Source organism: Helianthus annuus, chromosome 10, assembly GCF_002127325.2.
Source record: "Helianthus annuus cultivar XRQ/B chromosome 10, HanXRQr2.0-SUNRISE, whole genome shotgun sequence".
NCBI classification, from domain to species: domain Eukaryota; kingdom Viridiplantae; phylum Streptophyta; class Magnoliopsida; order Asterales; family Asteraceae; genus Helianthus; species Helianthus annuus.
This window is the reverse complement of record NC_035442.2, coordinates 16,975,946-16,993,496: the sequence shown is the minus strand read 5'-3', so window position 1 is coordinate 16,993,496 and position 17,551 is coordinate 16,975,946. Positions and strand designations below refer to the sequence as shown.

Here is a 17,551-nt window from a genome sequence, read left to right as displayed (position 1 = left end):
AAAAAGATTGTAGACGAAGAGATCGAGATGGAGGCTCCTGGCAAAGTGCAATCGAGGCTAAGCCCAGCAAGTACCGCACAGCCCGGTGAGTCTCAAGGTGAGAAGAAAGTAGAGAAACCACCCGTAGACGTTAGACCTTCCCTACTCATAGACCATTCGTGAGTCCCGTTTCCAACACGTCTTAGGAACCAAAAGTACTCAAGGGAATACGGGCAATTCTTAGATATCTTTAAGCAATTGAAGATTAATCTACCTTTTATCGAGGCACTTCAGTCCATGCCAAAATACGCGAAATTTTTAAAGGACCTTCTTAGGAACAAAGAGAAGTTAGGGGAGTTGTCGAATGTCCCGTTGAATGGAGGGTGTTCCGCCATTGTTCTAAATAATCTTCCGGGAAAGCTTACCGATCCCGGTATTTTTACTATTCCTTGTCTATTCGGTAGTAACACTAATACTAGAGCCTTAGCTGACCTAGGTGCTAGCATCAATTTGATACCCTTTTCTCTCAACAAGAAGCTAGACTTAGGAGAGCTTTCACCTACCCGAATGACATTATCCCTAGCCGATCGGTCCGTGAAATACCCTAGGGGTATAGTTGAGAATTTGCTGGTTAAGGTAGACAAATTTGTGTTTCCCGCCGATTTCGTCATTCTTGATATGGAAGCGGATGAGAGAGTTCCCATTATACTTGGTCGTCCATTCTTGCGTACCGCTAAAGCACTCATAGACGTTTACGATGGTAAGATCACCCTTAGGGTCGGCGAGGAGAGAGTCACCTTTGAGATAGATCGTTCGATGAACCACCCGAGTGGTTCCGATGACTATAGTGGTCCTTGCCATTCCCTCTACTTCTTGAATTCATTCATCTCGTGTGTCGACCATTGTTTAGAGTATATTAGTGGTGCCGACTTAGTGGTAGGAGAAAAGGTAGAGGAAGAGTTGAAGTTGGTGAGGACACCACCCAACCCCCACCCTTAGCGCTTAAGGTTCTTCCATCTCATCTAGAGTATGCTTTCTTAGGGGAGGGTTCCGAGCACCCGTTATTATCTCATCAAAGTTGGAAGAAGGAGAGAAGATGATATTGTTGGAGGTGTTGAGGGCCAACAAAGAGGCCATTGCATGGAGGTTGTCCGACATTAAGGGCATAAGCCCTTCTTATTGCACCCACCGGATACTCATGGAGGATGATTACAAACCGGTGGTGCAACCCCAAAGGCGGCTCAACCCCAACATGCAAGATGTTGTGAAGAAGGAGGTTCTAAAACTCCTAGATGTCGGGATGATATATCCCATATCCGATTCACCATGGGTTAGTCCCACTCAGGTTGTCCCTAAGAAGGGAGGGATGACCATTGTCATGAATTCTAAGAATGAGCTTATCCCTTCTCGTACGGTCACGGGTTGGTGCGTGTGCATCAACTAATGAAAGTTAAATGATGCCACCTGAAAAGACCACTTCCCATTGCCCTTCATCGATCAAATGTTGGAGCGTCTCGCGGGTCAACAATTCTATTGTTTTCTCAACGGTTTTTCCGGGTACTTCCAGATCCCCATCGCACCGGAGGATCAGGATAAGACCACCTTCACATGCCCCTATGGCACTTATGCGTACTGACGCATGCCACTTGGGCTATGTAACGCTCCAGCTACCTTCCAGCGGTGCATGGTTGCCATATTTCAAGATATGATTGAGAGTTCCATGGAGGTTTTAATGGACGATTTTTCGGTATAAGGTAACTCCCTTGATGAGTGTTTGAAGAATCTCGAGAGGATGTTGAAGCGGTGCGTCGAGACAAAGCTTATGTTGAATTGGGAGAAGTGTCACTTCATGGTGACGGAAGGTATCATGTTAGGACACAAAATTTCTAGGGATGGTATAGAGGTAGATCGTGCGAAAATAGATACCATTAGTAGGTTACCTCCACCCACGAGCGTGAAGTCAATTCGGAGTTTTCTAGGTCATGCGGGCTTCTATAGACGCTTTATTAGGGATTTTTCTAAAATTACTCGCCCCATGATCCGTTTGCTAGAGAAAGATGTTCCATTCGTGTTTGACGAGGAGTGTCTTAAAGCCTTCAACTTTTTGAAGGAACAGCATGTTAGTGCACCTATTCTTATCTCGCCCGACTGGAGCTTGCCGTTTGAGCTCATGTGCGATGCGAGTGACTATGCCGTTGGAGCGGTATTAGGACAAAGAAAGGATAAGCACTTCCACCCCATATACTATGCGAGCAAAACGTTAAATGATTCTCAAGAGAACTACATCACCACGAAGAAAGAACTCTTAGCCGTAGTCTTCGCTTTTCACAAATTCCGCTCATACCTCATTCTATCCAAAACCATAGTTTTCACCGACCATTCTGCGTTGCGTTTTCTTTTTCAAAAGAAAGACGCTAAACCCCGACTCATTCAGTGGATTCTATTGCTTAGTGAGTTTGATATTGAGATTAGAGACAAGAGAGGGGCCGAAAATGTAGCGGCCGATCATCTTTCGCGGTTAGAGGACCCTAGGTGAGAGGAGATTCGTGAGGAAGAGATAGGAGACACATTCCCTCACGAGTCTATTGAATTTGTAGAGGCCGAGAAAGAGGGGTTGCCTTGGTTTTGTGGCTTAGCAAATTATCTTTCTAGTGGAAACAATGTGAGAGGAATGACCACACAACAAAGGAGGAAGTTCCGTAGCGAATCAAGAAAGTACGTGCGGGATGACCCTTTTCTCTTTAGAATAGGGGGAGATAGGATAATTAGACGTTGCGTGTTGAGAGAGGAAGGTTGGAACATCATTAAACATGTGCATGAAGGCCTCACGGGAGGCCATCATGGTGCATATGCCACCGCTCAAAAGGTGTTTGATTGTGGCTTTTATTGGCCTAGCGTACGTCGTGATGCCGTTGAGTTCATGAAAACGTGTGATGCGTGTCAACGAACCGGCAACATTTCAGCAAAAGATGAGATGCCTCAAAACCCGATCCAAGTGTTAGAGGTTTTTGATGTTTGGGGCATTGATTTCATGGACCCTTTCCCGTCTCCAAAGGAAATCGTTACATACTTGTGGAAATTAACTACGTGTCTAAGTGGGTTGAGGCTCACGCTCTTCCTACAAATGAAGCCCGAGTAGTCTTGAAATTCCTTAAAAATCTCTTTTCTCGATTTGGTACAACTAAAGCCTTAATTAGTGACCGTGGTACTCACTTTTGCAATGCATTGATGGAAAAATTGCTTGCACGCTACGGGGCCACTCATCGTTTGTCTACTGCATATCATCCACAGACGAGTGGTCAAGTGGAGGCGTTTCGAACCGCCTACAAAACGCCTTTAGGAACCACACCATTTATGATCGTCTATGGAAAAGCTTGTCACCTTCCCGTAGAGTTAGAACATAGAGCGCTTTGGGCATTGAAAACCGTTAATCTTAACATGACCGAAGCCGCTAGGAAGCGTTTCTTTCAAATCCATGAGCTTGAGGAGCTTAGGGATGCGACTTATGCTCGATCGTTGAGAATTAAGGAGAAGACAAAAGTTCTAAATGATCGGAAGCTAAGAAAGGTTAAGGAATTTAGTAAAGGTGATAAAGTACTTCTATATAATTCAAGATTGAAATTGTTTGCGGGGAAGTTGAAATCGAAGTGGTCGGGACCTTATATGGTTCATTACGTGTTTCCGTACGGAGCGGTGGAGATCATGGATGAGTCGGATGGCCGAAGTTGGAAGGTGAATGGCCATCGGTTGAAGCACTACATTAGAGGAGCGATAAACAAGAACGAGATGGAGGAAACTCCTCTCGAAATCCCATCAAAAGCCGCCAATTAGTGTTTTGGGATGAAATCCCAAGTGTAGAGTATGTACCGTTTGTAATTTCGTTGATTTTTCGTGGTTTTTCGTGTCTTCGTTTTGTGTGTTTGAGTAATTTACAGGAATCGTACTATTGAGGAGCGGAATTTGCGAAGAGAACGACATTCCAGGTAAGTCCCAACAATTAGAAAACATTTGGGATGGTTTGGGGAAGGTTTGGTAACACTTAGAAAATTTTCTAAGTCCTAAAACTTGAAAAATCTCGCAACCTTCTGTCCAAAAACTGCCTTGGCGTGCCGCCACGACAGAAACACCTTCACCGTGGTGCGACGCCATGCCTAAGGTCAAATAAGTGAACTGAACCCACCTGTGGCGCGACGCCACACCACTTTCGTTATAAGGTCGCGTCACGCGACCCCTCCTTTAAACCCCCTTACATGAACCACGTCGTGGCGCTACGCCACGGCTAACCTATCTTAAGGTGGCGACACACGACGTTATAAAAATTCGTTTAAAACCTACCTTTTCAGCAGCCATCCCCAAAAACCTCACAAACCCTTCACCACCGCCCCATCGCCGAACAACCTTCATACCACCATATCTCCATCGATACTCCACCATTTTTCACCCTCTTTACACCCATGTGATCGGAATTCAACCCTCTACAAAACACACCGAAAAATTTTAACCTTCGGCCGCTGATTCTCTCCGATTCGGGACTCACCACATCTCGAAAATTTTGAACTTTTCTTGCAATCCTTCACAACCCAGGTATGTTTCCTTGCATTTTTATCTCTTATATTTGTTGTTTAGTTTATTTAGTTGGGTCCGTAGGTAGGTATGTTGAGACAGTTGTGTCGAGTTTTTGTTCGAGTCGTTTTTGTGGTCTAGTGTGTCGGGTCAGTCGAGTCATGTTAGTCAGTTGGTTAGAGTCATGGATGTGTCGAGTCTTATGGTTCTTTGTTTAGTGAGGTCACGACAGCCATGGGTATGTGTAGGTTCATGTTTTTGGTAGAATGTTGGTTGCGGAATTTGCAGGTTGCGGATGGTTTAGTTTGGGGTACGCTTTCCATATTTGTCATATCTTAGGCTCGGGTTTGCTAACATTGAGTTTGGGGATGCGGTTGGGTAATATTTGAGTTTAAATTCAGATTTACGACATCCTTTTTGACCCATTTCACTAAGGCGACACTAAAGTTTTCAACTTTCCATCGGTTAGGACTCAATGTTGGTTTTGTTTCTGGTATGGTTTCGAGCTTAAGATGATTATGGGGTTAGTTATGGGACTTGCTGTAACGCCCTGTGTTTTGTACTTTCTATTTATAGCTTGTCTTACTCGTGTTGCTAATTTTGGAAGCTTTGTATCATTGTACTCGTTCCTTCTAGTACTCGTTGTAAACTCGAGATTTTGATCATGAATGAAAACTTGCATTTCCTTGTTACATACTATACATACACCATAATACGATTAATCATGAGATCATTTGATACTTCTTTGTGATACTTACAAACATATGTTGAACTTGTAAATATGTGACATATACTTGTCACTTACAAACATGTTACATACTTGTACATTACACTTTTTACCTAGTTAAATCATGTTTTATTTCATATTTCACCTTATTACAAGTTAGGGGAAACATTGTTGCATATTCTTACACAACTTAACTAACAAAATTACTCATTATAATGTTTTAAAAAAATAAAAAAATAAAGAAACATGGCAGCCCAAATTCAGCAAAATTCAGCCCCATATAGTTGGGTTTTGTGGGCTAGTTTCAAGGTGTAACCCCTTCTAAACACTTCCAAAGCCCAACCCATTGAAACCCTAATCCTTCCCCCTATAAATACCACTTATAACCAGCCTCCCTACCACTTTTGCAACACTAAAAACTCTCAAAACATCCTCCAAACCGTAGCTGAAAGCAAAGGTTCGAGTAGATTGACACCCCTTCACGAAAATGAGCATAACTCACTCAATTCTTATCCGATTCACTCGATTCTTTTTCCTACTTGCTTGTATAATCATGGGGTTCGATTCCTAGACTTCTCCTTGGAGAAATCAGACCTGGAAATGCCCCGAAATAGTCCATAAACTTTCTGTTTGTTTTTATGTTCATCAAAAACTTGTTTAAATCTATGCAACTTGTGTCCAACACATCTCATACCTATGTCCTAATGCTTACAACTTATCCCATGGTTGGTTAAGCTTAAAAACAAGGTTGAGACATCTAAATCAGAGGTTAAAACCTCATAAACTTTCTGTTTTTAATTAGGGTTTTACCCACAAGTAATGTTCAAGTGTGAAACTTGTTGAATGTGTGATGGTTGGATTAGCTTGGGCTATCCTTCATAAGAATCCACTCATTACTTGATGTTTTGCTATAGATTAGTTGTTGTTAATACCTTGATACTTGTATGTTCATGACCCTCCTTGTTGTTTATAACAACAAGTGTAGTGGTGAACAATAGAGGTGCCTAAATGGAAGCTTGTTCTTCCTACCTCATGTATGTATTCTATGACACAAAGAGGTACCTAAATGGAGACATTAATCTCCTACCTCATGCTTGAATCTTAAGACTTGTAAACTATATAATATCTAAGTTATTCTATATGTATACATCTAAGTAACTAAGACTTGATGATGACTTAATAGTTATTTGTTAAGTGGACGTTACATCATCTATGACCATGCCCTTGTTACGACTCTAATGGATCTTAGAATCCATGAAATCATACCAACTCTTTTGAGTTTCAATAGTGTCAAGAACAAGAGTTATGTGTACAAGATGATTATTTTCACCTATGTTACTTTCTATATTTTAAAAACCCCGAATCTATAATCTTCCGTTATACGCCAAACTCACACACCTACGTTTCCTTGTGTAGAAGGACAAGGTGCTCCGAACTAATTCATCCACAAACTTGCTCTCGGAACTTCAAGTCACCACTTGTAAACCGTGAGTATACTCGTACTTCCCCCTTTTTTTTACTTTTACCACTTTTGGGGTGTAACATGTTTACCTATTGAAAAACTTACACATGAACACTTTGTTAAACACATGAACGTTCCTATAACATGCTTGTATACGTGATGACTTGATACTTTAAACTTGGGTTATTCTTATGTGTTGAACTTATCATTAACTTCGTACGAGCCAAACCTTGACATATGTAGCGCTATAGGATTAACGACCCGCCCGTAAACTTGAGGTTATGTCTTGAGCATATTGCGTTTTCTTGGTTTGATATGTTAGACACATGCCATATTTAATGTTTATCTTGAATCATATGCTTGCCATGAGGAATTGTTCACACTTTTTATCTTATGCTATGTACGTACCAAACTTGTATACTCGCCTTTGCTTTTGCATTGAATTGTATTTTAAACATGTTACAGGTTGATGATGATGCTATAAAAGAAGTAGCGTTGATGCCTAGATACACATATAGACGTTAGGGTTGAATATGTTGTATCAAATTTTGTTATGTTATCATGTTGTATTGGTTAAACTTGTTGTATTTGGAATTTCTTGTAATGTTGACTAGTTGAAGGTATGAAATGAAACTTGGATTATTAAATTATTGTCACAAATAGTGTTATGATGTCTCGAGCAATCTTCACACTTCGTCTCATCCCGATGTTTCCGCCATTGGTTGGGGTGTGACAGATTGGTATCAGAGCCATAACTATAGGGAATTAGGAAAATTGCCATGCTTTTGCCCTAGTCTATAGTTTTAGGAACTTTGTCTCTTATTTGTTGTTTAAAACATTTGTGCTCTATCTTACATGCTTCCTAGCTACACTTCTTGTTAATAAATTTATGTGCCTTTCCTAAGGCAAACACAAATACACTTATGCTATATTTTTATATATTCTTGATACATTATCGAGACGAATTTACCAAAATAGGCGTGAAACCCACAATTTGGTAAACGACTCTCACTCTACCTTTAATCTATTTTTGCACGAAATTTCACCATTAAGCTAGGAGTGACATCCACAACTTAATGGTAATTTCCATTTCAACTCTAGTGGACCCTTGTCAAAGTGTCAAAATTTTATTTTGGCCGACAAGTACCAACCACATTTAGGGTACGAAATCGTCAAGTTAGGGGTGAAACCCGCATCTTGTCGATTAAGTCCCATTCCTTGATTTTTATTCTCGCCAAAGTCCCGAATGTTCCAATCATTTAGAGATGTGTAGTAACCGGAAGGGTAAGATACCGTTAATCGCTTCTCGACGAGAGTATCTTACTTATAGGCCAAAGCACAATATCTCTAAATCGAAAGGACTTTCGACCCACTTTGGAATTGTCGACGTTTCTCTACCCGAAACATTCCTATGTTTTATTGAGCCTCTCTTTTATGTATCTCAATTTATATGTGATTTTATACTTGAACGTTCATTCATTTCGAAATGTCGTTTTAATCATGTCGCACATTATCGCAATCACAAACAATAATAATTCTCATGAACCAACTAAATTTATATTTTCCTATTCGCAACTTATGTGCTATACATGTTGAATGTGTGTTGGGAACCTATGCTTTATGTGAACTTTACTTGGTACTTGAACATCTACTTGCGTTGCATACACGAACCTTGTTTTCAATTAATGATCAAAGTCTCATCCTTTCCCTTCTCTTTCAAATCTTTTAGATGTCTTCTAGTTCATCCAAGAGACAAAGGTCAAAGAAGGGTTCGACCTCCTCCGCCATGTCCCAAAAGGATTGTATGAAGTTTATGGCTAAACAATTTGCAAAGGTCCTACCCGACATTGTTAGCAAGATCCAAACCGATTCACCACATGGTTCGGTCGACTCAAAGGCCGACAAACCCAAAGCCACCTTCCAATTCAAGCAATTCATGGCTTGCAAACCCTTAGAATTTACCGGCAAGAATGGCGCTACCGCCATGATGAATTGGTTTGACTCCATCGAGCTTACCTTCTTACAAAGTGGTTGCCCTGACGAGTTGAGAACATTGAATGCAACCGGTGTGTTTCGTGAAAAGGCACTTGAGTGGTGGACAACTGAGCGTAACAAGAGAGGAAACGAGGTCGCACACGCTATGCCGTGGGACGATCTCAAACAACTTATGAAGGATCACTTTTGTCCCCCTCACGAAATCCAAAAGTTGGAAAATGAATTCTGGAACCTCACGCAAAAAGGGAGTGACATGGATGGTTTGATTACACGCTTCAAACAGCTTAGTGTTCTATGCCCTGGTCAAGTAGAAACCGCCCCCAAAACCGTGGCCAAGTTCATTCGTTGTGTTGCACCTTCCTTAACAAACCATCTTGCATCTGCCAACCCTCAAACCATTGAAGACGCGTACCGCATAGCTACCGAACTTAACAACAATTGTGTTCTTCATGGAACCTTTGACAAGGTTTCAACAAAGAATGCGCACCAAGCCACCATTGACTCCCCTAATGAGTCTAAACCCTCCCAGCAATCTAAGAGAAACCAAGGCAAGAAGCGGAAGGCTTCAAGCCAAAACTGCGCGGTCGTCACTCCGCCAAACCCACAACCCCTTCAAACTGTGCCTGCTTTCGATGGTGAACGCAAGGTTTATACTGGAACGCACCCAAAGTGCGACAAATGCCGATATCATCACCCCCCAAACGCTCATTGTCGAAAGTGTGACAAGTGTGGCCGGTATGGGCATCTCTCGCCATACTGTCGTATCCCCCCACAGGCCTACCAAAACCAAGCTCTTTTGGCTCCAAATCAAGTCGCCCCTGTGCGAGCATGCTTCACGTGTGGTGATACCAACCACATGGCCAATGTGTGTCCTCAACGATATCAACCACAACAACCTCGACAGCAACAACCACAGCCACAACCCCAACAACAACAACAGGTTCAAGAACCCGCTAGGGGTCGAGCTTTCCTTCTCACCACAGCTCAGGCTCAAAATGCAAACGACGTCATCACTGGTACGTTTCTCATTAACCATGTCTATGCTTCATGCCTATTTGATACTGGTGCCGATAAAAGTTTTGTGTCGTTAGAATTCGAGTCTTTGCTCAAGTGTAAACGCTCTAAGTTGCCAAAATCTTTCGCTGTCGAAGTTGCTAATGGTAAAACCGTCAAAGTCAATTCTGTTCTCTCCAATTGTTCACTAATCCTTAACGATCATACGTTCTCAATCGATCTCATACCTATGCAAATGGGTAGTTTCGACGTCATAGTAGGTATGGACTGGCTTAGGCGAGTTCGTGCTGAAGTTGTCTGTTCTGAGAAGTTTATTCGCTTGCCTCTTCCAAATGGTGATTCTCTACACGTCTATGGTGAAAAGCCTTCTCAAGGCCTTAAGCTTATGTCATGCATCAAGGCAAATAAGTGCTTACGCAAGGGTACCTTCGCCTTTCTCGCCCACATCGTGGAAAAGAAGGATAAAGGCCCAAGCATAAGTGACGTTCCTGTTGTACGTGACTTTCCGGATGTATTTCCCGAAGACCTTCCTGGTCCTCCTCCTGCTCGTTCTGTCGATTTTTGCATCGATTTAGTGCCTGGCGCTACGCCTGTCGCTAAGTCCCCCTATCGTTTAGCACCCTCTGAGATGCAAGAGCTCTCGAGTCAACTTCAAGAGCTTCTTAACAAAGGCTTCATACGCCCTAGTACTTCTCCTTGGGGCGCTCCCGTGTTGTTCGTCAAGAAGAAAGATGGATCCTTTCGTATGTGTATTGACTATCGTGAGCTCAACAAGCTTACTATCAAGAATCGATACCCTCTTCCTCGCATTGATGACCTCTTCGATCAATTGCAAGGCGCAACCTGCTTTTCAAAGATCGATCTTCGTTCTGGGTATCATCAACTTCGAGTACTCGAAGAAGATGTGCCTAAAACCGCCTTTCGTACGCGTTATGGTCATTATGAGTTCGTGGTCATGCCCTTTGGTTTGACCAACGCACCTGCTGTCTTTATGGACTTAATGAACCGCGTGTGCAAAGCATACTTGGACCGTTTTGTGATCGTCTTCATCGACGATATCCTCATCTATTCCAAGACGCAAGTAGAGCATGAGCAACACTTGCGCCTTATTCTTGAACTCCTTCGTACTGAACACCTATATGCCAAATTCTCCAAGTGTGAATTCTGGTTACAAGAAGTTCAATTCCTTGGTCACACTGTCAACAAACTTGGTATTCACGTTGATCCCGCAAAAATCGAAGCTGTGAAAAATTGGGTCGCACCTAAATCTCCGTCCGAAATCCGTTCGTTTCTTGGTCTTGCTGGTTACTATCGTCGTTTTATCTCCAACTTTTCGAAAATCGCTGTTCCTTTGACCTCCTTGACTCAAAAAGAGAGACCTTTTGTTTGGGGTCCCGAACAAGAGGAGTCTTTTCAAACGCTCAAGGACATGCTTTGCAATGCTCCTATCCTAACGCTTCCTGATGGTAACGATGATTTCGTTGTGTATTGCGACGCTTCAAACCTTGGTCTTGGTTGTGTCCTTATGCAACGTGACAAAGTTATCGCTTACGCATCGAGGCAACTCAAAATTCATGAGAAAAACTATACTACTCACGACCTTGAACTTGGTGCGGTCGTTTTTGCATTGAAGATTTGGCGACACTACCTTTATGGTACTAAATGTGTAGTCTTCACCGACCATAAGAGCCTTCAACACATCTTCAATCAAAAGGAACTAAACATGCGTCAACGTCGTTGGGTGGAATTGTTAAACGACTATGATTGCGAAATCAAATACCACCCGGGTAAGGCGAATGTAGTAGCCGACGCCCTTAGTCGTAAAACTCACGTCCAAAGTATCCGTTGTTTCCAACTCGTCCACGATCTTCAAAATCGCATACGTAACGCCCAGTATACATCCGTTAATGAGGGTAACCTCTACAACGAAATGCAATGTGGTGCTGAGAATAGTCTCGTGTCCAAACCCGATGGTATTCTATACTATCTCAATCGCATCTGGATTCCCAATCGTGACGATCTTCGCAATTTCCTGATGAAGGAGGCCCATAACACGAAATATTCTATTCACCCTGGTGCTGATAAGATGTACCATGATATGCGTACTTCCTATTGGTGGCCTGGAATGAAGAAGGATATAGCCACCTTCGTTTCTAAATGTCTTACGTGTTCCAAAGTAAAAGCCGAACATCAACGTCCCTCTGGCTTGCTCGAACAACCAATAATTCCCGTTTGGAAGTGGGAGAGCATTGCCATGGATTTCATCACTAAGCTTCCTCGCACTACAGCTGGTCATGACAGCATATGGGTCGTCGTTGACCGATTGACCAAATCAGCTCACTTCCTCCCCATTCGTGAAGACTTCAAAGTCGAGAAATTGGCTAAGGTCTACATGAAGGAAATCATCTGTCGTCATGGGACGCCCATTGATATCATTTCTGATCGTGATGCTCGTTTTACGTCTCGTCTTTGGGAAACTTTTCAATCTGCTATGGGTACTAAGCTTAACCTTAGCACCGCCTTCCATCCTCAGACTGACGGTCAAACCGAGCGTACTATCCAAACCTTAGAGGATATGCTTCGTTCATGCGTAATAGATTTTGGTGGCAACTGGGATTCATACTTGCCCTTGGCTGAATTCTCGTACAATAACAGCTATCACACGAGTATCCAAATGGCTCCTTTCGAAGCATTGTATGGTCGCAAGTGCCGTTCGCCTATTTCTTGGCACGAGATTGGTCAAGCCCAAATCACCGGTCCCGAGCTTATACAAGAGGCTACGGACAAGATTTTACAGGTTCGAGACAACTTATTGAAAGCCAGGAACCGACAGAAGAGTTACGCTGACAAAGGACGCAAACCTATGGAATTCGAGACAGGTGACAACGTGCTTCTCAAGGTATCCCCTTGGAAAGGCGTGGTTCGATTTGGCAAGAAAGGGAAACTCGCACCTCGCTACGTTGGTCCTTTCAAGATTCTCGAAAGGATTGGCAAGGTTGCGTATAGACTGGACCTGCCTGAAGGACTCAGCAATGTACACCCTGTCTTCCATGTGTCCAACTTAAAGAAATGCCTAGCTGACGAAGGACTCCACGTTCCTCTCGAAGACTTGCAAGTCAACGAAACACTTCACTTTGTAGAAAAACCGGTCGAAATCATGGACCAAGGAACCAAGCAATTGAGGCGCAGTCGAATTCCTATTGTCAAAGTTCGATGGGAAGGAAAACGTGGCGCTGAATTTACTTGGGAGCTCGAAAGCGAAATGAAATCGAAATATCCTCATCTTTTCCCTGAGTCTTCCTAAATTTCGGGACGAAATTTCCTAAAGGAGGGGAGACTGTAACGCCCTGTGTTTTGTACTTTCTATTTATAGCTTGTCTTACTCGTGTTGCTAATTTTGGAAGCTTTGTATCATTGTACTCGTTCCTTCTAGTACTCGTTGTAAACTCGAGATTTTGATCATGAATGAAAACTTGCATTTCCTTGTTACATACTATACATACACCATAATACGATTAATCATGAGATCATTTGATACTTCTTTGTGATACTTACAAACATATGTTGAACTTGTAAATATGTGACATATACTTGTCACTTACAAACATGTTACATACTTGTACATTACACTTTTTACCTAGTTAAATCATGTTTTATTTCATATTTCACCTTATTACAAGTTAGGGGAAACATTGTTGCATATTCTTACACAACTTAACTAACAAAATTACTCATTATAATGTTTTAAAAAAAATAAAAAAATAAAGAAACATGGCAGCCCAAATTCAGCAAAATTCAGCCCCATATAGTTGGGTTTTGTGGGCTAGTTTCAAGGTGTAACCCCTTCTAAACACTTCCAAAGCCCAACCCATTGAAACCCTAATCCTTCCCCCTATAAATACCACTTATAACCAGCCTCCCTACCACTTTTGCAACACTAAAAACTCTCAAAACATCCTCCAAACCGTAGCTGAAAGCAAAGGTTCGAGTAGATTGACACCCCTTCACGAAAATGAGCATAACTCACTCAATTCTTATCCGATTCACTCGATTCTTTTTCCTACTTGCTTGTATAATCATGGGGTTCGATTCCTAGACTTCTCCTTGGAGAAATCAGACCTGGAAATGCCCCGAAATAGTCCATAAACTTTCTGTTTGTTTTTATGTTCATCAAAAACTTGTTTAAATCTATGCAACTTGTGTCCAACACATCTCATACCTATGTCCTAATGCTTACAACTTATCCCATGGTTGGTTAAGCTTAAAAACAAGGTTGAGACATCTAAATCAGAGGTTAAAACCTCATAAACTTTCTGTTTTTAATTAGGGTTTTACCCACAAGTAATGTTCAAGTGTGAAACTTGTTGAATGTGTGATGGTTGGATTAGCTTGGGCTATCCTTCATAAGAATCCACTCATTACTTGATGTTTTGCTATAGATTAGTTGTTGTTAATACCTTGATACTTGTATGTTCATGACCCTCCTTGTTGTTTATAACAACAAGTGTAGTGGTGAACAATAGAGGTGCCTAAATGGAAGCTTGTTCTTCCTACCTCATGTATGTATTCTATGACACAAAGAGGTACCTAAATGGAGACATTAATCTCCTACCTCATGCTTGAATCTTAAGACTTGTAAACTATATAATATCTAAGTTATTCTATATGTATACATCTAAGTAACTAAGACTTGATGATGACTTAATAGTTATTTGTTAAGTGGACGTTACATCATCTATGACCATGCCCTTGTTACGACTCTAATGGATCTTAGAATCCATGAAATCATACCAACTCTTTTGAGTTTCAATAGTGTCAAGAACAAGAGTTATGTGTACAAGATGATTATTTTCACCTATGTTACTTTCTATATTTTAAAAACCCCGAATCTATAATCTTCCGTTATACGCCAAACTCACACACCTACGTTTCCTTGTGTAGAAGGACAAGGTGCTCCGAACTAATTCATCCACAAACTTGCTCTCGGAACTTCAAGTCACCACTTGTAAACCGTGAGTATACTCGTACTTCCCCCTTTTTTTTACTTTTACCACTTTTGGGGTGTAACATGTTTACCTATTGAAAAACTTACACATGAACACTTTGTTAAACACATGAACGTTCCTATAACATGCTTGTATACGTGATGACTTGATACTTTAAACTTGGGTTATTCTTATGTGTTGAACTTATCATTAACTTCGTACGAGCCAAACCTTGACATATGTAGCGCTATAGGATTAACGACCCGCCCGTAAACTTGAGGTTATGTCTTGAGCATATTGCGTTTTCTTGGTTTGATATGTTAGACACATGCCATATTTAATGTTTATCTTGAATCATATGCTTGCCATGAGGAATTGTTCACACTTTTTATCTTATGCTATGTACGTACCAAACTTGTATACTCGCCTTTGCTTTTGCATTGAATTGTATTTTAAACATGTTACAGGTTGATGATGATGCTATAAAAGAAGTAGCGTTGATGCCTAGATACACATATAGACGTTAGGGTTGAATATGTTGTATCAAATTTTGTTATGTTATCATGTTGTATTGGTTAAACTTGTTGTATTTGGAATTTCTTGTAATGTTGACTAGTTGAAGGTATGAAATGAAACTTGGATTATTAAATTATTGTCACAAATAGTGTTATGATGTCTCGAGCAATCTTCACACTTCGTCTCATCCCGATGTTTCCGCCATTGGTTGGGGTGTGACACTTGCTTTGTTGAATATTGTTTTGTAATGGGACATTGACACTTGAAGTTTACACCTTGCATATGAAACGGAATTTGTGCAAACGGAAAACCCTCCTTTAACTAGGCGGACTTTTTCAATCGCTAAAATTTTGATTTTAAAACTAAAAAGCAACTAAATTTTAGCAAGGATTGGACTTCAATATCTTAGTTAGGCACTCGTTTAATTGCGGACAATTAAAGTGCCGAGGGGGGTAGTGTACATTGAGTCCAGTTTAGTGTCTTTGTGTTTTTTTTAGTCAAATTTTAGTCTAGTTGGAGTCGTAGTTAGTTGTTATTGGGTTTACTTGCTCGGACAAGTGATTTAGGCTCGCCTGTACTCAATCTCCATTCGGGCGAGTTTAACTATCACTTAGCATTTGTAAAAAGGTAACCCAGTTTTTATTTTGACTTTATTTTTCAGACTTAGCCGCGAATGAAATGCTATACGGCTATTCTAATTTTTTGGAAAAAAATTATAAAAATCCAAAAAAAAAATATATAAAAATTTCAAAAAATTCAAAAAAATTAAAAAAAATTAAAAATACGAAAAATAGTTTGTTATTACTGATTGTTTGCTTGTTTTGCCTTGTTAATATCTGTTTTGCAGACATGGCTAGCAGTTCACGCAGCGGTAGGTCTAGAAAAAAGGGGCGCGGATCAGACAGCACCACAACAGGATCCTCCCCAACAAGATCCGGTTCCACAAGAGACCCCGATTATACAGATATCTGCTAATGATCCCAAGTTGAGAAAAATATAGTATCAAAGGTCTCATGAGTTCATTCTGACACATAAAGTTAATCGACTCGATCATCCTTCAATTCGAGCCGAATACATCTAAGTGGGAAAAATATGATAAATTGAGGAATACGGATTTGCTTCAGCACAGGGTGATAGATTGGTGTTGGTTGGAGGAAATAGGTTCGAGGCAGGAAGTGTTGGTCTTAACAGATGACTAACTTATCTTTAGGTGATTTTCATAGACATTTATCAATTGCACGTTAAAGAACAATCTTAGGTGGTTAATGTGTGTTTATCGTTTTAGCTTTCCGAATGATTGTCATGTTAGGATTCCCGAAAGGGATACTAATTGTCTTGAAAATGGAAAATTGACCAAATGTCTCAAGTGACAAAACCGACTTAGTTTATATACTTTGGTTGTGTATAAAGCAAGGCTATATATTTATTTTCTTATTTGGAGTCTATTATGTTTTATATATCTTTGTTTATGCTTATTGTAGTTTTTGGAAATCAATCACTTATCTTCCTACCGGTAGTTTAATGACAAAGGTCTAGTATTATTTCTCCGCCCACATCCTTGGATCGACACTTGGTTCTTACCGATACTTTACTACATATATGACGGGGTGCACTTGCCCTTTCGTGTGTGTTTTAATGTTGAAGTATAAATCACTTTTATAAATTTAAAACCAAATCGTGTGTTAGATTCATTGTAAAAACATGTATATACGCGCACACGTCACGGAGTAACCACTTCTATGGAAGGGCTTCTTTTACCCTCCTTGTGGACTCCCGCGTCCACAGCCGCGTCTCGCGGGGGAGAGGAAGGCATGTCAAAAAAGGAAAAAGTTTTCTCACGCGGTTCTATAACAAGAAAAAGAACATCCATAAGTTACAAGCTGAAAATGGCAAACACTTGTAAACAAATATCCAACTTACCAGTTGTAACCGCAGGTGTTGGCTCAGGAATCGTAACCCCCCGGGTTCTTCTCAGCTTGCGGCCTTTTAGCCCACTAGCAGCAGAGGAATCTCCCCTCATTTTCTTATCATCAGCAGGTTCAGAACCCGCAGATGATCCAACCACAGCTGCACCACCACCAAGAACACCCAAACCCTCAAGGGTGTCAGACACTACCACGTAATCGTTGTAGCTGCGTAAACGAGTACGAGAGATACCTGCCACCTGCGGCACCAAGGGAGGAATAATAGCCGGCTCATGCGTTTTCTTTGGCTTGCGAAACCTCACGCCTTTCTCCACATGCTTTTTGGGAATGCCTGCTGCATCAGGGTCTCCCAAGGCCCCAAGATCACCTGCGTTTCATTCATCAA

General features: G+C 41.2%; 1 protein-coding gene across 1 annotated transcript; it reads left to right on the top strand.

Annotated features, from left to right (window-relative positions):
• The first annotated feature begins 3,207 nt into the window (after positions 1 to 3,207).
• On the top strand, positions 3,208 to 3,810 carry LOC110880645. Its single transcript, XM_022129128.1, has one exon. The coding sequence runs from the start codon at positions 3,208 to 3,210 to the stop codon at positions 3,808 to 3,810; it is 603 nt and encodes a 200-aa protein (XP_021984820.1).
• The last annotated feature ends 13,741 nt before the right edge of the window (positions 3,811 to 17,551 follow it).

Bases quoted from the DNA above. Each gene is read 5' to 3' on its own strand.
- LOC110880645 (XM_022129128.1), top strand. From the start codon at position 3,208: ATGGAAAAATTGCTTGCACGCTACGGGGCCACTCATCGTTTGTCTACT.